Here is a 22,836-nt window from a genome sequence, read left to right as displayed (position 1 = left end):
TTATAAAATGAATTATTTACCTAAACTTTCTTCGTCTTTCTTTGACACACTTAGTCAAGTTCTGCATACAAAAAAAAAAGAGCGAAAGCCTTGAAGAATGCGTATGTTTCCACAAAGCTAGATCATCCTGGTAGGGCCTATGTGATTAAAGTGCACGTAGACAAGAAATACGCCAATATCGCCATGTATTGTATGAGTCACTGCAAATGGTCGAAGATTACCCGAAGACCTACCTACATCGAGAACGTCTCCATTCCTTGGAAGAAGACACAATCCAGCTTTCCACATAGAATCCAAGATTTTCTGTTTTGCCTGTCCAACGCTATCGACGTCTAACACTTTTACGCTAAGGAAGGCATTGTCGTCCTCATCAACGACAAAAAGCACCTGAAAGAAGAGTCGCCAAAAAGATGTCAGTACTATTGTTCCACAGACAACATCAACTGGTATAATTATCCTTCAGTCAATTACACCCCAATGGCTTTACACCCTTGTGCAAAAGAAATTAGCACCCTGTAATAGATTATTCCATACGATAAATGCCGCAGCATGCCTACACGCTTCGCAAAATGTTACTAGCCCGACCAGCACGCGACATCGTTGTTAACAGTTACAAAATAATATAATCATGTTTTACGACTAGCCCGAGCACAAACCGCCCTCCTCTAGGCAAAATATACCAGTAACAACCTCCAGTTACATGTACTAGGTTTCCTTGTGTACAGATATACCGTATGTGCCAAAAAATTACAACGGGACCCTCCACGATGATAACTTTAAAAATAGTGAATCAATCCAAATACAATTTCAGGGTATGAAACTATAACTTATTACCCACATCTTACAGACAACCCATCCGATTTGCTTCAGTGGTCAAAGAGAAATGAGGAGTTTTGCAGAGCATGTTAGGAATCCCTTCCCTCCAAGTTCTGTCCATTGTGTTCACACATTATGCAGTTCCAAGAACATCCATGTGCTAAATTTGGAAGAATCAGACCCATTATATTCTTTACAATGATCCACATTTCTCTGTGACCACTTAACCAAATCAAATGGGGTTTTCTGCAAAATAAAGCTAAGATCTTATATTTTAAGACCCTGAAGTAGCATTAAGACATTTTGATCATATTGGAAGTTATCACTGCGACATCAGATTGTAATTTTTTGGGGACATACCGTATTATCATTATGTGGGTGTGATTATGGATGTTTGGCGTTTATTGTCTTTGGTTAACTGTCTTAGGCCTGTGAGGACATTTTAGGGTTATTGCGCAATGGCGTTGATGTTTAGTGATTGCTACAAACTAATTTGTTATATTTCAACGTTGAATATATGCGAAGTATTCGAAGTTTTCAAAATAAGAGAACACAAAACAAAACGAAACAAAGCAGAAGTCCCTCATGTCATTAAGGAATGGAAATGTCATTTATTTTTTTTCTTTTCCTTTTGCATGTAAACAGTGTTTCTAGTTTATTGAAGAGGTAATAGAAATAAAAGACTTCACTGCCTGTCACAAAGTGATCACGAGACCAACAAAATTTCCCCGAGCTATAGATTTGCAAAAAAAGCATAATAATAAAAAAGAAGAGAGATTGTTGTACTCTTGCTGTAAATCGACAAATTATTGAAGTATAGCACCTATACACACAATTGAGTACAAATGAGGTTAGTAGTGCAAATATCTGGCCTATATGTCGTTGTAGGTTGCTTGTTACAGACGTGGTGTGACCCTGGGCGCAGCCAGGCCTGTAGCATATGTTAGTCACGCGGGTTAAGTTAAATAGTTCACGACCAGAAAGATAGAGATTTGTTTTATGATCCCAACAGTGCTGCTCATCTAATTGTCAAAGAATAACCTATTCCTGATTGGTCTCCTGGGTCCATGGTCTCACAAAAATAAAGCGATTTATGTGGAGCTAGCTTGCAATAATATAGGTATGCGGTGGCTGCAATAGGAACAAACAATACCCTCAGCTTAAAAAAAAAATGGTAAATAACCAAATTGAAGCCGTTGTTCTGAAGGTGAGGTATATGGGAATGAAGATGGAATTGAAGCATATCTGATATTAAGTAACATTGCCGTAACACTGATGTCGATAGCTAATTACTACTTCTTGAAAGGTAATGTCCTGGTCGAACAAGCGATTGTAATCCAGAGTGAAATATGCTTCTCCAGTGGTAGCATCGATTGGTCCTTTCTCACACTGAGACTTCAAAGCCTGATATAGCATGAACATCGGGTACAGCATTTGATGCTGTTTATGAGAGAAAATCAAAAAAAAAAAGATTTCGTATATTACTGCATAATGATGAAAATATATCCTTTTCCCGTCACACGCTTTTTCTTTTTCTTTTTTTTTCAATCATCTTCCCAACCGCGAATCATTATTATCACATCGATTTATTATCCCTCTCCCTTCCCTAACAATTACACACACACGCACACACACACACACACACACATACTTGTATTATACAACAGAAAAAGTAAATTCACACCAATCTTGGGTAACTTTTTAAAGAAAAAAGTTTCAAGCAAAATATTTTGCAAGGGTATTTTTTACATTTATGGACTATTCAAACTATAGAGATTTTGAAATAATTTGAAAGACTACATATCATTACCTTGATGTACGGAAACATGCACAAGGCAAACCAATTAGCCAACATTTTGTCTCCGATGGATTCCGGCCTGTTGCAAACAAAAGATGTAACAAGTAAAGGTACAGCGAAGTTGATATTGATGACACCCTCTGTCATGTCTGTTATGGGCATATTGGTAAACAATGGTAAAAGGATAATGAAAACTCCAATCGAAAATTTATTGTTATTGCAATCTGAACAATTCTTATTATCTCTATTTATCATGGGTTACATTCAGTTTCCATTTCGTTGTGTCTTTTGCTTAAAAAGAAAAGACAACAATAATCGCAGGGTAGGATAGCTGAAAATTGAAATGATATCAAAGTATATCATTCCTACATCATTCATCATTAAACAAAAAAAAAAAGGAGATGCGTTTCTTATCCCAGTCAGCCTGTGGTTTCATTGATTTTCGTCATTAAGAAAAACCCATGTAAAGCTTAATAACATTCTTAGGAACAATTAAGATTATAAAAAAGAATAAAAACATCTGCCATACACAATTTAATGGGAATTGTATCCCATTGTATTCATGTGGATTGAGTGAATGGAGAAATACTTATAGAACATATCAGCATAGTTTCAGGAAAATCCCTTCAAAAGCTAAGATTTTTTAAGTTTCGGTGCCGCCATCGCTGGATGAGAATTAAGACTGATGAGACGAGAAGCTATGAGAATGAGAAGGCTGGGTGAGAAGATCTGTTAAAAATATATAGAAAGATTTTATTTTTCAAGCGTAATGAAGCATTTGACTTACCTCTTTCATAAAGCAGGGCGAATTATATTACAGTTGACGTACGTCAGTTGTCAGTAACGAGTGAAAGAAATGCGCGCTTTTCATAAAAATGAAATTTTGTGGATTTTTAAAAAAAGTTTTCATTATATCTTTGTCCTGCAGTGACGTCACGAACTGCTGTATCCTCTCATCCAGCGATGGTGGCACCGAAACATATAAAATCTTATATTTTTGAACGGACTGTCCTATTTTCCTCAAATTTCGTAAATGTGTTCTTCTAATATTGCTGCATTCACTCAGGCCACATATATATTTTGGTATCCTTCTTCTTTAACTCTTACATGCCAAACAGCGCGTCCATTTCGATCGAAGACCTCGATGTTGCAGCAACCCTGTCACGAACCAGCCTAGAAATCAACCTGATCATAACAAAACAATTCAGCAGTTAAAGTTATTAGTCCTAGAAGTAAGTAAGTGTCAGACTGTTAACTTTAACTTGTGTGTTGTGTTCTAGATAGAGGCAAATGTCATATTGCATGACTATCAGCGAAAAATCTTTTCACAAGGAGAGCGGATGCGATACTTGCATTGCATTAACATGATTTCTGTTCAGGAAGAGTGCCTGTGACTGTCGCTGTGACCAAGGAGGTTAAAGAGAATGGAGTCACAACTGTCGTATTTCCTTTGAAGCCATGTTCGATGCCGCCATTCGAAAATATCATGAAGCGTGTGCCAAACTGGATCTGCTGCGCAGATACGAAGACAATCGACTTGTGTCTCATTGCATAATTCCCAGTCACTTTCTAGGGAAGATATGTCTTTGTGATGGCAATTACTTTTCGCTATCCCTACTTATAAAAGATAAGTTAATGTTAGAGACACGGGATGCGCGAATAGAAATTGGGCAAATTACGAAATAAAAATGAAAATTACTCGACTGGTCATGCCTGGGCACTAATCTGATATATCTATTAATAGAGAATTATACTTGAAGATTATTTCGTGTCAACTTTAATTGTCGGAATTATGTGGAAAAGTGATAAAAACCAGCATTCCAGGAGGGTACAGTTTTAAACACTTTTGCATGATGTAGTTTTTCATTTGCACCTTTCCATGTATTCCTGGACTGGATTTACTTTTGTTTATATGCTTTATAATTAAGTCAGATTTAATTTCATTTAATAAATGAACAAGCAAAATGTAGCCAATATTATGTTAACGCACGAAATTAATCCTCGGATTGCTCAGCAAGGCGGCGGCATCGAACATCGATCACCAAAGGCACCAATGCACCTGTGGAATTCTTTTATACATCAATAGAAAACTGACAACTGTTTGAATAATTACAGCCAGTTGGAACTCCTCCTCTTAAACCTCCTTGCTATGACTTAATGTAAATCTAAACTATTTCAAGACATTATCTAATTTCTGAAGAGCGGTAGAGGGATTTGGCACCATTATTCGGAGATGCAGACTAGCAAATACCCTGTATCACCTACATCATAACCTCCAAAACAACAAAAGAACATAGTCAAATAAGATGTAAAGGCATAACTGTATAAAGATATACCAAACGGTAAACATCGCTTTGAAACTCAGAAGCTGCGCCTGTTTGAAATCACATTGTGTCATTTTAGAAGGCAGCTCATTCGGTCATGCAATAGACCGTTTCTGTAATGCATTACAATAAATTATAAAATGGGTTCAAGAATGTAGCCAATAGGAAGCGCTGAAATGAGTCACGTGTGCTTTGGTTATTCTAGTCCCATCGCACTGCGTGTTAAATCCTATTGCCGATCGTCTGTGCGCGCGGCGGCTCCTTTGAATTGCATGCATACGCGCTGTCAATCCTGTAAACAACTTCTAGTTCGGGCTGCCGGCCGGCCGGCCTTTCTTCCCTTGTGCATAACATGTGTGGCGTACGTGTACTCTTATACGTACAGTACAGTAGACCAAGCATTGTGGGACCGGGCGCGTACATGGAGTCACTTTGAAGGGCAAATCCAACGATTTAGCAGGTTAATTCTCACGCCGTTTTCAGAGTATGTTGTCTAGTAGGCCTATATGAGGAGTCTATATCAAGTCTTTGAGGTAAAGGGTGCATATTCTCTGTAAAATAAGTAAGTTTTCATGCGGGAACTTAAGTGTCCGGAAACCCAACCCCCCATCATACTTATACTGTATGTGCGGGATTTCCGAGTGCGACGTGCGTAAATGTTTGGGACGAACATCTTCGGACGTTTTGACCCACAAAGGTACGTGAAAAATGCTGAAAAATGCTGTTAGTTTTCGAATTTTCGACCCATTTTATAAAACAAATGATGCACAGGATTATTTCGTGGCGTTAGTGGATGCAGCTCACTCTCGGGTATTTACAATGTAGTGCAACTTGCACTCGGCTTCGCCTCGTGCATGTTTCACAATTGTAAATACCCTCGAGTGCGCTATACGCCTCCACTAACGCACTCTATCCTGTGCATCATTTGTATGATATATGGAGGTTTCTTTTCCTACAGCCTATGAAAAAGCATTTCAGTCACTTCCTCCCTCTCATTAAAGGACAAGTTCACCTTCATAGACATGAATGTTGAGTGAATGCAGCAATATTAGTAGAACACATCATTGAGAGTTTGAGGAAAATCGGACAATCCGTTCAAAATCTATGAATTTTTGAATTTTCTGCTCACTCAAGGCTGGATGAGAAGACTTTCATACTATAGCTTGTAATGTCACATGAGTATAAAGAAAGAATAAAGAAAATTCAACATATTTTCACTTTTCTCGCATAACAAAAGAAAACTTGACTTCTCTCTTTCAGAAGGCAAGGGGAATAATATTACCCTTAACAAGTCGAAGAAATGTACACCCTATTCAAAAAGTAAAGTTTTGTGAAATTCTCTTTTAATTTTCTTTATATGGTTGTACGCATATGACATCATACACTGTAGTAGTCTTCTCATCCAGCAGTGACTACGCAGATACTTTAAAAATTCAAAACTTTTGAACGGATTGTCTAATTTTCCCCAAACTTTCACTGATGTGTTCTACTAATATTGCTGCATTTACTCAATCCACATGTATATGAAGGTGGACTTGTCCTTTAAGTCTCATAGGCAGGAATTCACTTAATTGTTGCTAAGTAGGGCAAGCCTTCGACAAGTTTTGTGGTTGTCATGGTTGTCACGGGCAACTTTTGTGAAAAAGCATAAATAAAATCTGAATAAATGATAACATTACAGAACTGTTAGACTGTTACACTCTTGGCATCTGTGAAAGTCATCATTGCAACTATACTACTCAGGAAATTTTGACATCCACTAGTCACTCATGGTGACTTCCAACCTATCCTTAGTGTTTGTGACTGCGTTTGTTTCCTGAACTACTCTGCTAAAACGTACTCTCACTTACTTTGAGAAATAAATGCTCTTGCCCTCACTCACGTAGACTAGTGACAGAAGTGATGCAATAAGTTCCCTGTCAAGGAAATCAATAATAAAAGTGAGTCCATTGCCATGATATCAAATCATTATTAATATTGTAGATAATAAGGAAAATATGATAACATAACATTGTCTTCTACAACATTTGATCTTTAAGCACTAATTCGAACTTCCTCCTCATTATTTAACAATGATTTATTTTTCTACATTTTCTCAAAAACAGTCGATTAATAAATCAAGATAAACGGTTGCATATAAGATACCGGCAACAGCGTCCAAGAGACTGTTCTGCATGCTCTACTTGGTTGGATTCATTTCATTTCCTTTCACTCTATTTCCAAATTTTATCAGATTAGGTGATACGATATCATACATTTGATAAATACAGTTTTTCTGGAAATTGTTCTCTAGAGGATTGTCGGTTTTAATTCATATTTGTGATGGACCTACCTTGTACGTTGTTCGTTTTGCCATTTCATTTCAAGAGTTTTGATGAAGGCCACGATGAATTCTTCGTTCTTCAGCGATCGATTAAAACACACCAAGTTTTCTTCCACGAAGTTGTCCATATACTGCAATAAGAAGTGACTTATGAGGAAGGAAATAAGGTTCGTTATTCCAAAAGTACATCGATCCGAAAACGAAATAAGGTTCGTAATTCCGAAGGTTCGTTAATCCGAAAACGAAATAAGGCTATAGCTCGCAATTCCGAAGGGTTGTTATAGTACGCATCTTCGTTTCACTTCAGGGTTCAAGGACCTTGTTTCAGTTTCAGATTAACAAATCTTATTTCATTTTCGGAATAACGAATATCACAAGCATTAACTGCTACGAACATAAAATAGCTCTTGTGTTTCTGAAACACTGGGTAATTAAGAAGAGATTTATCGGACGCATCGTTCACGTAGCGCAATGACGCAACAATCTACGAGCACTGGTGTGGAAGCTGTAAAAGCCCTTCTATTGTTATGATATACAATGCATTCCCGTTCTAACGCAGCCCTAGGGACTGGCGGTTTCTTACGTCATATCGAAATTTCGTTGTAGCAAAACAGTAAAGTACATAAGGATAAGCATTATATAGATGATAATTTTGGGACCTGAAGTTTTACTTCGTTTTACTTCGTTGTAACAAGAATTTCGTTACAACCGTGATCGTTATAACGGGAGTGAACTGTACTGAATTCCTGAGCACAAAATGCCTCTCATACCTCAGGGTCGGATGTCTCAGGACGAACTCCAAGTTCACCAAAGAACATGACTGTCACGTACTGGTTGTGATATCTGAATGGGATGCCGTACTTCTTGACTCTTTCGTCCACATCCGTCAGTTCGAGAGTAGTATCAGGCACTGCCAAGGTAGGTCATTGCCAAAAAAAAAAAAAAAAAGAGAGGAAGAAATCACCTTAATAATACAGTATATCTGGATTGACGATATGTTTTCAAAAAGGAGATGAAAATGTGCAAATTTGGCCTTAATTTGATCCTCCCACCTCCCCCCCCCCCCCCCCCCAACACGGCCTCCAGGGCCACCCTAGCCTTTTGTAAGGCCCTCTCGCTGTAAACGGGCGAGCGGAGAGAGCTCATCCTAGCGCGACACGCACCACACGCGCAACCCACTCAGCTGGCCTCTTTTCACCACACAGCGTGAGGGTCTTGACAAAAGGCTAGGGCATCCCCAAAATCTACCATGAACAAACTTGAAATTACAGTCACCAGTCTACTTTTTCGTAACATTTACATAGGTATATCACTTCCGGTTCTAGTTATTCTTTTTCAATGATACCAGCCAAGTTCGGTGAAGATCCGTCCAAATTTTTTCGAGAAGAAGCTGAAAATGTAAAAAGTTTATGCATGCCATACCTCAGCCTTTCTCTAAGGTGAGCAAACACCAAAAACATTGAATATCGAGTTTAGCGACGAAGTTACACAGCAACAAAAATATAAAAGAGAACTGAAGTTTTCTTAAAAGTCATTTAGTGGCACACCTTCTTCCATTCTGGACCTCAGTCTTCGTTGTGCCAATTCCAGTTCTTCTCTGATCTGATTTGCTTCTTTCCTCTTCTTTGTTAGTCTCCATCCGATAACTACAGCTATTGTCGGCAGGACGAGAATGGCAATCACTGCCGTCGATATGAATATGGAAAGGATATTTGATTCCACATGTGTCTTGACAAAACCCGGTCGGAACTCCAAATTTCCATGCCTGACCTGATGAAAAGACAACGCCAAATCACTATGTTGTATTGTCAAATGTCCATTGCGTTTTAAACTAACGAGACAATTTTAAGTAAAGTACCAAGTATTGAGCGTTCATGATTTATTGTCAAATGTCCATTGAATTATAAACTAACGAGACAATTTTAATTCAAGTACTAAGTATTGAGCATTCATAATGAAGCGATTCTACAAGTTTTGTCTTCTTAGTGGGATCCTCCATTTTTCGAAGTTTGCGTATTGTTTCGTTTTTATCACTTTAGTTCTCACAGTTTAGTTTCACAATTATTATGTACTCTTCTCAGTTTACTTTTTTTTTTTTTACTTATGTAACCTCATTCTCTGAGGAAAGAGAAATGGCTATGCTCTTTTCGAAGAATGAAACAAAATTTGAATTGAATTGAATCGATAATCAAGTGATTTTGCCATGGTGTAATTTGAGACGTAACAATATTTTTGTTGCCTTTGAATATAAAGCATGCACAAACATGACAAATGTACGTAATAATTCATCTAATGATGCAAAAACAACAACAACAACAATAACAACAACAACAACAACAACAAATCAATTGATTTGCTTTACCACAACAGCAGGAAGAGACTTTGTGGAGCCTTCTCCAAGACTTCCGTTATAATCACCAGCCCCAGGAAGTGGGATAGGTACGAGGCAAATCAAACTGTCGAATTCCAGGATTAGAACATCACATACTCCATCGGGACCTATCAGTACTTGAACGTCTTCTTTGTTGCTGACTGTATCTAAATATTCTCCCTTGAATAAGAGAACAATGATAAGTTATATTATAGGTTAAAAAACAAACAAATCTGAAGTAATAGTACTGTATAAAGGGTGAGGGCTTTCTTTCCTCAAAGCCCCCGTCCCCAATAAAAACAAACAAACAATAAAATCTTTCAACCCCCTAAATCTGAAAGGGAATGGGAAGAATGTTTAACCAAATTCAGACTGGATCAATATATAAAATGTTCCTTATAGATCTACCCTGAATCAAAGACTTCGTTATTTTCGATAAAAATCTTGTAGAGAAATATAGGTGTTGATAAATTAATTTTTGCAATGGGAATTTCTAACACAGACCTCTGCACGTTTTGTTCGAGCTCCACAGCAACAATTGTACATTTGTTTTGGGAATGCGATATTACACAAAGATTTATTTCTCAAATACAGGAAATTATGTTACAGAATCAAACTCAAATTACTAAAAGTACTTTTATACTTGGTTACAATGAACACCTGAAGTGTTACAATGTGATTTATTTGTATGGAAGGTACTTTATAGATAGCTACTAGAAATAAAAAGAAATCATTAGATTTTCGTCAATTTTGTCAATTTCTAAGGCAAGCAAAGAAAGTAGATGAATATATGTCTAAAAAAGGTAAAGGATGTGTATTCAATATTAATTGGAATCGTATTTATATTATAGGCTGTTTGTAGCTGCCTTTCAAATTGTATTATTTGTCTTTATGTATCATATGTGACAAACATTTTGAACCTGAATGTTAAGTGAATAAACATTCTTTGTGAAAAAACAAACAACTTGCAATTACTTAGTAGCAGTTTTCTTTTTTCTTACAAGATGACTTCTCATCTTCTTCGAAAGCCTGTAAGTCTTTCTAAGAATAAGCGACGATTGTTTCTTTTATTTCATTCATGTTTTAAACACTGGGAAAGAAAATATGAATAATGTTTCATGTTAAACATGGATTTTGATAGTTACTCTTTTTATCCAAAGGGATCAAGAAATCTCAAAACGCATTTAGCGAATAACAAGCAGTAGGTTTTTTTTTTCCCCATTGACCATACAGTAACAGTCCCATTTAAAGCCTTCTGACGTCCTGATGGTTAAGACGTTGGGCAGTTTCACAGGAACAATCCCAAGCAATGGTAAATATAGGTGCATGTTATGCCATGGCGAACTCACCTCCAAATTAAGCCTCCTATTACCAGTGATAGTGGCAATACGGCCACTGTCAGCGATGCTGAAATAAACCGGGTCTGGATGATATTTTATGATGCCCCCGCTGATGATGAAACCGTCAAGGTCAAAGGTTATATTTGCTACCCTTGCCTCGGATCGCCTTGTCATTTTCCCACGTGACTGACCATCCGGGTAAGGAGGTGTGGGGCAAGTTAACAGTGTTGGAGACATGTTTACGCACACCTATTCAGCAGGAATCAGGGTTAGTCATGATCAGTATCGGGCAAAGAGTCTCTTGTATAATTATCATCGTACTCTCTAAAAAAAAATCAAGTGAAAATATTCACTCTTGAAAGAGTGAATACAAAAAAGAGTGAATTTAGAGTGAAATTGGAGTAAATTTTAAGTGAAAATGTTCATTTTCACTCATTTTGAAGTGACCTCAGGGATCACTCGAAGATTTTGGAGTGATCCCTGAGGTCACTCTAAAACGAGTGAAAAATGAATATTTTCACTCAAAATTCACTCCCATTTCACTCTAAATTCACTCTTTTTTGTATTTACTCTTTTAAGAGTGAATATTTTCACTCGATTTTTTTTTTAGAGAGTACGTTAACTTTGTAACAATAACGTAATTCAAAATGTTGTTCACACATGTTTATCGGAAAATGTCTGTCTTACTGTTTTAAGGGCTGTCCTCATGAAATATCAGGTTTGATCACACAAATTGTCATTGCCGAGTAATGAAGCCTTAAATCTTTACAAATGTCGTTATTTTTATCACTAATATTGTTTACGCTATTCGTGGCTAAGAATTTTTTTCTGTTGCATCGCGCTCTTTGTGATTCATATCTTATTGTACTTTTTATTAATTCACTTTATTCAATCCCCTGACATTTAGTTCGCTGACGGTTAAATAAGGGTATATTTAAAAAACAGAATATCAGAATATAGAGGCAGGTGCCGCACTATGTAACCATTTGCAAAACATTTGGCATGAAACGAACGATGGAAGTCAGATTCTCGAGTAGTAAGATCAGACCTCTGCAATGTAAGCTCTAGATGAGAGGGAGTGTGAAATGATCCTTGACTCTTGGATGACATCAAATCTTTCCCCTGTCACGAGCATGTGTAATCCTCCTCTGAAAAACAGGGAAATATAAGATGACGATATGTTGTAGTGACATCACACTTTGAACATTATAATTGTTAACTATATGTCCTAGAAAGGGAGCTATACCAATCGAAACTTCGTGCAGGAGATCAGCAGAAACAGTTTTTGGCATAATATTGAAACTCCCAGCGTCTACCCTTTATTGTCCGAATAGAAGAATGAAATCATCTTATTGGTTGGATTCAAATATGATATTTTCACAGAGGTTAGAGTGAAGGATAAGAATTATGAAAATGCATGTAATTCAATTTTGACAAAAGTGTGGGTTAGCACTATATTGCACCGACCCCTTCAAATCATTGAATATATTAGGTACAGATAAATACAAAACACAGTGACGGATTCCAGGCCCGGGCGCACCGGGCCTCCCCCCCCCCCCTTTATTTTTGTTAAAAACAAAAGAAATAAAAATAAAAATGAGGGTGCGTGCCCCCCTCCCCTTACGGAGTTTCTGGATCCGCCCCTGAAACATACAAAAAGAAGCGTTGATTACAAGTCTATTTCAGCTCTCTGATCTGTGTTCGTAGTGTGGTAAGTATCATCTGTTCTAACAAACTTATACTCGTGCTATTGTCAGACTCTGAAGCATACGTACGATATGATGGCTCCTCTTCTGTTCACTGATGTTACTACGGGATTAGCTAGGACTGTGAAAGCGCCAGGTGAGAATCTGTCTGCTCCATCAAACGTCATGATCAAACTTTGTGATCCTTCAGAGACAGCAGTGGTTGTGCAGCTCGCTTCACTTCCTTCATACGTCCTGCAACAATTTTGTGATACATTTTCTGTCATATATCTCCTGTCTATTGCAACAACAAAAAAGAAGAAAGAAATAACTATTCTTCCGGGAAGGGTGAAATGGACCATTGATCTACTGACTGTTCCGTCTAAAATTACTCTCTAAAAAAAATCGAGTGAAAATTTTCACTCTAAAAAGAGTGAATACAAAAAAGAGTGAATTTCGAATGAAATTGGGGTGAATTTTGAGTGAAAATGCTCATTTTCACTCATTTTGGAGTGACGTCAGGGATCACTCGAAGATTTTGGAGTGATCCCTGACGTCACTCCAAAATGAGTGAAAATGAGCATTTTCACTCAAAATTCACTCCAATTTCACTCGAAATTCACTCTTTTTTGTATTCACTCTTTTTAGAGTGAAAATTTTCACTCGATTTTTTTTTTAGAAAGTAAGTCTTTATTCAAATTGTCATTCTGACAATTAGGGAAAAAACATCTTCCCAAAAGTCGTAATTGCACAGACTTTTTTTAGATAGAGGCCAAATGCAGATGTAGGGATTTTTTTATATTTTTCTTTTAGGTAAAAAAAAAAATTGTCTATAATCACTAATAAACTGTGAAGATAAATATCATTACACACAGAGTACTGAAGGCTACTTGAAATAGTCGAGTTAGGCTTATAAGTGGTTAAACAAACGTATATATCAAGTATATTACTCTAGAGACTCCTCCGCTAGGTGCCACTTCCCAGTTAAAGTTTCACAAAAGCTGTACTATTGGAAAATGTTGTCAATGCATCAAAGTTATGTGAAATTAGAACATTTCGCGCTTTGTCAGCTATATGAGGAATACCGTACACTGAATATGTCTACCCACTTGGACTACTTCTCAGCGAATTAAGTTCAAAGCATTAGTCAAAATAGATTGTACAGATTGTACACTAAGATAAATAAAGTAGTATATTTAGGTTGCTTACAACTCAATGCATTTTGAATTGCCAAGTCGTGCTGTGATATTTCTCCCAGTATCTAAGAACTCTCCGTAGATCGTAATCCTTGTCCCTCCTGCTGCGGGTCCCTTCGTGGGATTGAATCTGGTCACAGTGGGATCCTGTACAGCAAACGCAAAACGGATAGACCTGACCTTATTTGATATTTGAAATGCTAACAGCTAAGTATGGATGCTTTAATAAACGAACCACCAGGGCCCATTTTACAAAAGATGTTAGGATAGCAACTCTTGCTGAAATGGTAACTTTCCATAGCAACAGCCAATCAGGAAGCTGGATTCTTGTTGTTACCATGACCATTGTCATTCCAGACGCGTTTTCCTGGTTGCGGCACATTCACAGCACTTTTTTGTTCTCTCTTTTTTATGTTTAGATAGCAAAGGCTGCTTACATTTATTTTTTTGATTGTTATTCTGAGCTGACAGCAATATAAAATCTAAGCTTTCTGGCAGTTCTCTCCACTTCCAACAGCTTAGTTAATTGCCCATTATTAATTGATGCACCTACATTTAATTCTATATGACTTTGTTCACAGTTTGTGACCTTATTATGTATATAATGGAAAATATTTATCATACTTGTTGTTCATTACGTTGTGCTTCAATCCATTTTCTTATGATTGTGGTATTTTTTTTTTTGGGGGGGGGGGGAAATGGAAAAATAAATATGATCTAATCATCTATTCTACTCGATGTAGACATATCGAGATCGAAGTTTTTTCAACTGACCATCTCCAAAACAGGGCGTTGAGATGACAAGATCCCAGATCTTGTATTCCGATTATCTTTCTTAATCGATGCTGACATGACGAGTTTACTATTTGAACATCTATGGGTGACGCTTTTAAGCACCCATAATAGCTTTCCAGAGAAAAGCAGAACTCATTGGAAAAATATTTTTTTTCATATCCTTTCTTGAAACAGCGTATGAATGTATTGAAGTATGTGCTTCGACGAAATACTCAACACTGAAAAATGAACGTTAGACCGCTTTCCAAGAGCAAAACTGATGAAAATTCAGTTTGTGCGGAAGGATTTGATTTGGGATCTGCATTACAAAATATTGACTTTTCCTATCGATACCTGAAAAAGCTTTTTACTCAACTAATTCTAAATATCTGCAGATGTTTTTCATTATTTTTATTTTCATATTCCTTCGGAAAATGAAGGTTGGTCCTCTTTGGTTGGATTGAAATAAAATTGTGGTTCATTTGCATTTTTCAAGGAGGACCTTTTTGTTTTTGTTCAATGCGTGAATCCTTGTGAGAAGTTAAAGTTAGGCCTATATGACTTTGAAATTACCCTGAAGTAGAAGGGTTCTTCAAAATAAGCAGTTCGTTCACCATCACTAAGTGTGACAACAATTTGTATCTTTTCCGCTGATATTCGGTCGTGTGGACTTGTCATGCAGCTGACACTGTCAAGTAGAAAGAGAAGATGACGCTTATTTATAGCATGTTAAAGGCATAATTTACCATTTGCAGATGAAACAAAAACCCAGCATTAGTGCTTTAAAACAGTTATAAAATGTGAGTTAGGGATAGAAACAACCACTCTAAAAAATTGAATCCGTATAATCAATGTTGAATATTGTTAAATACACAAAATGTGAACAATAGATATAATAAGAATGCTTCCAGAATAACCATCTACAGTTATGGTTTATTGAGAAAAATACTGATATCTCCTTATATGTTATACTTTATTACGAAAAATTCATATGGTAGGATGTTTTGTGATACAACAGACATACACATATGCATCAAATGTGACATCTTGAAGATGTAAAAAATCACTGCTCCCAAAGGTAAACTGGACCTTTGATATATACATTGCGTCGAGAGTTTCTAATAAAACTATTGGCAGAGGTGACACCAAGATGGTATCATTTACTGAGGCCCAGAAGTGGATAGTTCTAATGGAAGCACCAAAAACTACAGATTTAAGCAGAAATTTATATTTGTTTCATATTTTGAATGAAATGTAAACAAAAAAGGGCGCACTCTGTCAGTCTCAATGTTACATAGTAGTTGTTTGTTTGTTTTTTTGTAGGACGAAAACAGCTATCAACAGATCAATTTATATTGTCTCTTTCCTATAAAGTGAGTGAAAATCCTTCCTTCCCCCTTTAATTCTTGCTGTTTTGCCTGTTCATAATTGCACAATTGAAAACAATATAGAAATATTACAAAGCAAACTTGTAAAGCATATTTAGTCAATTAAAATCTATGTTTGTTTGACTAAAGTTCCCGGCGTCCCACTCCTTCTTGTCAAGACACCTGAAGAAGGCGTGGAATGCCGAAAATTTTTCAAATTAACATTTTTATTGGCCAAAAATGCATTACTAGCCAATAGGTAAAATCCCCTCCCCCCTCTCTCTCTATTATACATATATATATATATATATATATATATATATATACATATATATATATATATATATACTGAAAGAAATTAGACTTGAGGCGGACGTTGCTCTCGATCTTGTTCTCCCTTTTAATCAGTCGAGCTTTCGGCCTGTCATCAGGCCTTCATCAGGATCTATCAACAGAATAGTTATTATCTAAATAACCTGATGTGTCATAATGCAATATACATAATGCCAATCTTTAGATGATAACTATTCTGTTGGTAGATCCTGATGAAGGCCTGATGACAGGCCGAAAGCTCGACTGATTAAAACAGAGAACAAGTTCGAGAACAACGTCCGCCTCAAGTCTAATTTCTTTCAGTATGTGCTACACCCACAATGAGGCACCGCGTACGTTTGGGAAGGGAACACTATCTCTCGCACTGGATACATAGTTTATTACGTATAATATATATATATATATATATATATATATATATATATATACATGTATAATATATATATCTGTATATATACATGTATAATATATATATATATATATATATATATATATATATATAGCAAGTCAACCCAAGATTTGTGCCGCTTTCTCCGTACATTCTACGCGGAAGTGCGCCGTGGAAATGGGCAGCGTGTGGTGTGTACAGTATACGCTAAGCGCTCTTTGATCACGCTACGCTATGAACTTTACTACGACATTCACAACACACTCTCGGAATCCGCATGTGCAGCAATGGGGCCTGGCACGAGCCTTGTGTTTAAATCCAGTAGATCCCTAATCCAACAAAACATCATCTAGTCCTAGTCCTGGACCCACAGTGCAGTAAGTAGGGCGTCTATCGTGTTACTGTTAGTGTTACTGTTAGATCCATGGTAGACCTATTGTAGGGTCAAGTGTTAACTAGCTCTGTCGCTCGTAAGTGACGTACAGTACAGTGTACGTAGATCTATAGTAGTATAAAAATGTTAGGCCAGGGCCCCTAAACCTAACCTATCGTAGGGCCTAGAAAACGTTAGATATATTAACCACGTAGACCCTAGACTCTATAGTTGAATTTGGTGTGTGTGTATTATACTATAACAAGTATATAATTTGCCCTCAGGCAATCATATATATTGAATATATGGCCTTCGGGGCAAATTCAGGGTCTGTGTGTGTGTGTATGCATGTAGGTATATAGGAAGGTATTCATGAGTACGTTCACATTATAATTTACGTACGTGCATACACAGAATGAATTACCATTCTGATACGGTAGGAATACATAAAAATTGAATATTCGGAACTAACTTTCAATATCACAACTTTTTTACGGAAAAAAAAGGAGTTCATTTTTTTTTCTTTATTCTTCACCTTAAGCCGGGTTCGTAGAAAGATTCCATAATTGCTAAATCGCAGTTAGAGTCCCCAATACTTATTCTGGCGATGTGGGAGAAAGTGAGTCCGAGATTTTTTCCTTGAATCTCTAACCTTGTGTTGCCTTCCAGCGGTCCTGATGCAGGAAATATCTGTCGAATATCGAGGGTAGTTCAAGTGATAACTTTACACACAGCAACGCTATAACGTTCCACATCTCTCCTCACCAGAAAAAGGAAGAAAAAAATTACGGTGTAGTGATATTTATGTAATTGATGACATTGTAAAATATTTAGCTGGAATAATGCCAATGCTAGGAAAAGTAAAACTAATTAATGGTGCTATAGGTAAACTTCTGTCTGTTCCTACACGTTCCCAGTCGTGCTCATACCAGAAGATGATGAAGAAGTAGAAGGAACATGTATATATATATATATATATATATATATATATGTATATATATATATATATATGTATATATATATATATATATATATATATATAGCAGTTCTGAAAATAAATTTAGTTCATGAAATCAAACAGGCATACTGCGTTCTCAGCAAATGTGAAACAGTGCGACATGGTTAAGCTACAGGCGGTATTATGAAGAGGAAATAACTAGATTTGGGTCAACTTTTGAATATGCACATCTTACCAGTTAATTGGCATTAATGTGTCGTGTCTCGAGATTTTTATGACCAAAAGTAAGATGTCTTGTGTTGACAACTTACCGACGTAATGACAGGGCCATTGCACTGGAGGTACATGTTCTGGTTAAGAAATTCGTTGGCGTTACAGACGTCACTCCCAGCGACATTACAGTCGTGGCCACACCAGCCGCAGCCAAGTCGGGCGGGGGTGACTTCAGGCGACAAACAGCGGCCGCAGCTTTCATTGTTCACCGAGCACTTGTACAGAGTCACTGGCAAGATAAAAGAAACGGGTTTGATCAGATACCATCTTGCTCTTTGGTTGTGCTGATAAAGTAGTTTAACTCAAACCCATGTTCAATAATAAACATCTCATCAAAGCCGTTCTGACACCGTAAGCTCGATAAGTGTCGATCAAGGGTAACTGTGCTTTACACTAACACCTACATGTAAAACAATCTGAGTATGTGCTGATAATCACGATCGGTTTTTTTTTTTTCAAATTAAACGATGTTGTTGTTATTTTAAATGATGGTAAGCTCTTTTGTACATTAATTCTGCAAGTACGGGCTTTGTTGTTTGATATGTTATTACGGATTTGCCACAATTAAAAGGTTCGTCTCGTATACAAGTTTGATAATGTTCACATTTTCAAAACTGCCGTTATGAAGTCTATGTAGGACGCAGTTTCTTTAAGAATATGTTTTCATGATTCAAGGAATTTGCTTTGCATTAATTCCCCTCCCTTCTGGGTGTATCGTAAAATTTACATAAGAAACATACGTTGGGTGCCTGTGAGGTCATCGATGTTCTTGTTGCCGTTCCAGCGCACTGACACGCTAACATTTTTCAGCAGAAGTTCCTCGTTGTAGGCGTACTGAAAAAAAAACCGGAGATAAAAAGAGACAGATAAGAAACAATGTCAGTCCCTTACAGCGGATGCGTTCAAATTGAAATTTGTCATAGCATGAATATAAGTAAATTGTGAACTCCGAATGATACAGTTAAAGTTGTACACTGCATACGTCTTTAAATCACATCATCTAAACATGAAATGCTGAATTCATGAAAAGAAACACGAAAAGAGTATGAACTCACGGCTCCGTCACAGCTGACTCGGCTTTCATTGAAATGAGTTGCCCTAACACTCTGTTCAGCGCCCTCAACTTCGATTACGCACTCGTAGAAACTGACCTGAAAAATAAAAGTTATAGCCCTTCTATGGTAGTTTGCTTTTAGCTTACTTCTACAATTCATATTCTTCATAGATTTGAGAGTAAATGTGAGATGCAAATAGCGAACACAACAAATTCAATCGAATACCGTTAATTTCATTTTCATTTCATCTCATCTCATCTCATTTCATTTATTCCATTTCCAACAAAATACAATTACAGTATAACATTCATACATTGCAAAGGGGAAAATTCAGTTCAGTTCAGTTCATTTTATTTTTTTTCTCCATCGCAACATAAGCAATAACATATATGCACAGTGTACGTGAAAGTAAGAATTTCAACACAAGTAATCAACAAAAAGGGAGGTACATTATATTTTAGAAGGGGATCATACAAACAAGCATTATAGTGACGGATTAATCAGAGGATTCAAGATTCAAGATTAAGATTTATTTTCATTTCCATAAAGTAAACAGAGAAAGTATATACAATGTATAAGCAGAACACATTTGTAATACATGTACGTGTGGAAATTAGTTACAATGAAGAAAAGACAATTGTACTATTTTTCGAATATATACATATGCATGGAGATGGGGGACCCACTGCAAAGCGAATCTTGTAGATTGTGCCCCCCCCCCCCCTTGCATTTATACGATTTGTGTACATTTGTGCATTATGAACTCCTCTGTAAATGTCAAGGGCATTTCATCTATATACAACGTGTATCAGTAGACCTTAAGAAGAGTCACAGCACGAGTTATACAAATGAGTCCAAGCCAAATCACAAGTCGGATCTATTTTTGTCAAACATATAATGTCAAATGGATACCTTATGACTGTATAACCTCCAATTCAACTTCATATACCTTTCCCTGGTCTGTCGGTAGATGTTTCGCCACGAGAGTGTAAGCCGTGTTGACACCAACGGGCAAAAGAATTTCTTCACGGACACCGAGCAACTGGGGACAGTATTCCTGTCCTCTGTTACCCGACACCAAGTGACTCTATATTGTGATATCAATAAAGCAAAGGACATAAAGGAAAAACATTGACCGAATTTGTCTGCATGCACATTAGCATATATTTGGGATCAAGATTAAAGAAATCGAATGAAACAAATAAACTTAAAATAGCAGGTTCATGATGATTCGCTCGTTTGTTCTTACGTTGCATGATACTAAGTTGGAACTTATATCCTACTCATTTCTGTTTTTCATAGCGCCACGAGTATCTTTTAGGCATGATCGAGTTGAGCGCTATATAAGAGTCCACTAGATCATTATAATTATAATTATCATTCATTATCTGGTAGCCCAACACAATGGGACCTTAAGTTTGGAAACGCCCTAGAAGAGCAGATGAAAATATGAATCTTCATTGTATTCATCTGATAATCATGATAATAGTTTCTATGATATATTCCTGCAACGTGACAATTTGAGCTTACCATTACTGTATAAGGACCTATATGATGCATTTATAGGACATAATCTGATATGAAATGAGCGCGTAAAACTTCGCTCACATTCGTCCCCAGTACTGCGCTATCACCAGAACAGGTTGAACTGTTCGGTGTGCATTTGTTCTCGTAGATGCACCAATCACACGGCCAGGGACGAGTGACGCAAGAGGAACATCTTTATATAATGAAAGAAAAACGAGGAAACAAGTCTGAATTCCAATTCGAAACAGAATAAGTCTACACAATCATTAGATTATGATTAACATTGGCAAAAAGGACGTGATTTTCCCCATTTTTTTAAAAATCTGAATCAATAACTTTCACACAAAGTGTGTATCGTGTTGGTTTGTAATATCCACGTTATTTAGAAAGTTAGTGATGCTCGACATTTAGAAGCATATGAATAGACTCTCTGAAAAAAAGGTTGGTGATTCATTTCAATTTATGAATAATAAGTTGAGAATTAATGCCATTAAACAGCGCTCGACACTAGTTTCTCTCTAGCACTTGTCTAGTGGCCCGTTCGGCCGCAACAATCTACTTCAAAACCTTAGTTGTCACCAAAAAGAATTTTTAGTGGGCTCCTGCCGCCGGGCCACAGCTAGTGTATGAAATATCAACAACAACAACAACAACAACAACAACAACAACAACAACAACAAAAATATATCAACACTGCACAAGATACCAACTCTGAAAAATAACAAACTTACGAGACAATGCGGCTACAATCAAAGAAGAAGAGATCCCTCGTTGCAAAGAGAACGCCAGTTTCAGTTGATTTGATGGCCAGTGACATCACGATGTGATCCGCTTTTGTTGGAATGAATAGTTAAAAGTGAAAAGTAAAACAGACACTTCCGAGAAATCAGACTTTTCTTAATACTTCAAAGAAACCTTACGAAGCCTGTTGCTGTGTCATTAGTTATCATATGATATTATAAGAATGAGGTAAACAATAGTAAATATGGATGAATGTGTCACAATCTAGATACTTTTACCTCCATCTGGTATCGGGGGTAAAACTTTTGCAGGAGGAGTCACACAGTTGATCCTGTTGCCATTGGTAACAGCCGGTACCTCATATAACTCAAATACACATACGTATTGGCTGCCATTGAACAAATCTGGAAGTTGTTCTACGACGATTCTTAACTGTTGTAGAAGAAAAGTTGAAAAGAGAAACATTATGAGCAAATTTTCTCTTACAGGGACGGGTCGTGATGCCGAAAGTGAAATACGGTTTGTTATTCCGAAGGTTCGCAAATCCGGAAATGAAGAAATGTTCGTTATTCGAAAGGTTCGTTGATCAGAAAACGAAATAAAGTCGTAATACCGATGATTCGTTAGTGGACACCTTAGTTTGTTTGTTTGTTGTTGTTGTTGTAGTTTTCTCGGATTAACGAACCTTCGGAATAACGAGCATAACCCGTTTTCAAGTAGGTCAAAATGTTTACAAACAGACGGTGTAGAGTCATGGAAACCAAAATGCATTCTAAATAAGGCATTTACCTAAATTCAGTCAAAAGATTAACGAGTGACTTGACAAAAGTGCGAATCATCTTAATGCTTCAATTTGCAACTTCAATTGGCATGCAAATTAGATGAGCGATATAATCTAACGACTGTCTGATATTTCAGTCTACAAATCTGAAAGATACTATTATACATATATCATATTACACATATGCACATATCGTTATACATAAGCAAACTAAATTGTGTGCTAAATCAATTTCGTCACGTTTGCCGCCTTTTCAATTAATTTCCGCCTCCTTTTATATTAATCTGACTCATGTATTTGAGCATTCATGTATGGAAAGCACAAATTTCTGGGAGAAAACGTCTTTACTGCCTTCTTTCGTGACCTTTGGCAATGTTTTGTGTACTCTCTGTGTGCTTCAGGAATGAAATCAG

The 22,836-nt window shown here is 36.9% G+C and overlaps 1 protein-coding gene across 1 annotated transcript; it reads right to left on the bottom strand.

Annotated features, from left to right (window-relative positions):
• Window positions 1-50: 50 nt before the first annotated feature.
• On the bottom strand, window positions 51-21,718 carry LOC139734645 (plexin-A4-like). The gene is made up of 22 exons (XM_071645435.1): window positions 21,633-21,718; window positions 20,983-21,094; window positions 20,324-20,461; window positions 19,375-19,470; window positions 19,060-19,153; window positions 18,358-18,548; window positions 17,624-17,778; window positions 15,201-15,315; window positions 13,867-14,000; window positions 12,748-12,912; window positions 12,021-12,120; window positions 10,982-11,221; window positions 9,624-9,812; window positions 8,809-9,031; window positions 8,032-8,171; window positions 7,271-7,392; window positions 6,789-6,854; window positions 3,722-3,799; window positions 2,627-2,693; window positions 2,110-2,256; window positions 234-387; window positions 51-61 (listed from the first exon to the last, which is right to left on the bottom strand). Exons 1-22 carry the CDS (start codon window positions 21,716-21,718, stop codon window positions 51-53), a joined length of 2,823 nt encoding a protein of 940 aa, XP_071501536.1.
• Window positions 21,719-22,836: the final 1,118 nt, after the last annotated feature.

This window comes from Diadema antillarum, unplaced genomic scaffold, assembly GCF_040938485.1.
Source record: "Diadema antillarum isolate AM-2024a unplaced genomic scaffold, OU_Dant_1.0 seq00000536_RagTag, whole genome shotgun sequence".
Classification (NCBI taxonomy): Eukaryota; Metazoa; Echinodermata; class Echinoidea; order Diadematoida; family Diadematidae; genus Diadema; species Diadema antillarum.
Note: the sequence above shows the minus strand (reverse complement) of the source record. Positions and strands in the feature narration are given on the sequence as shown.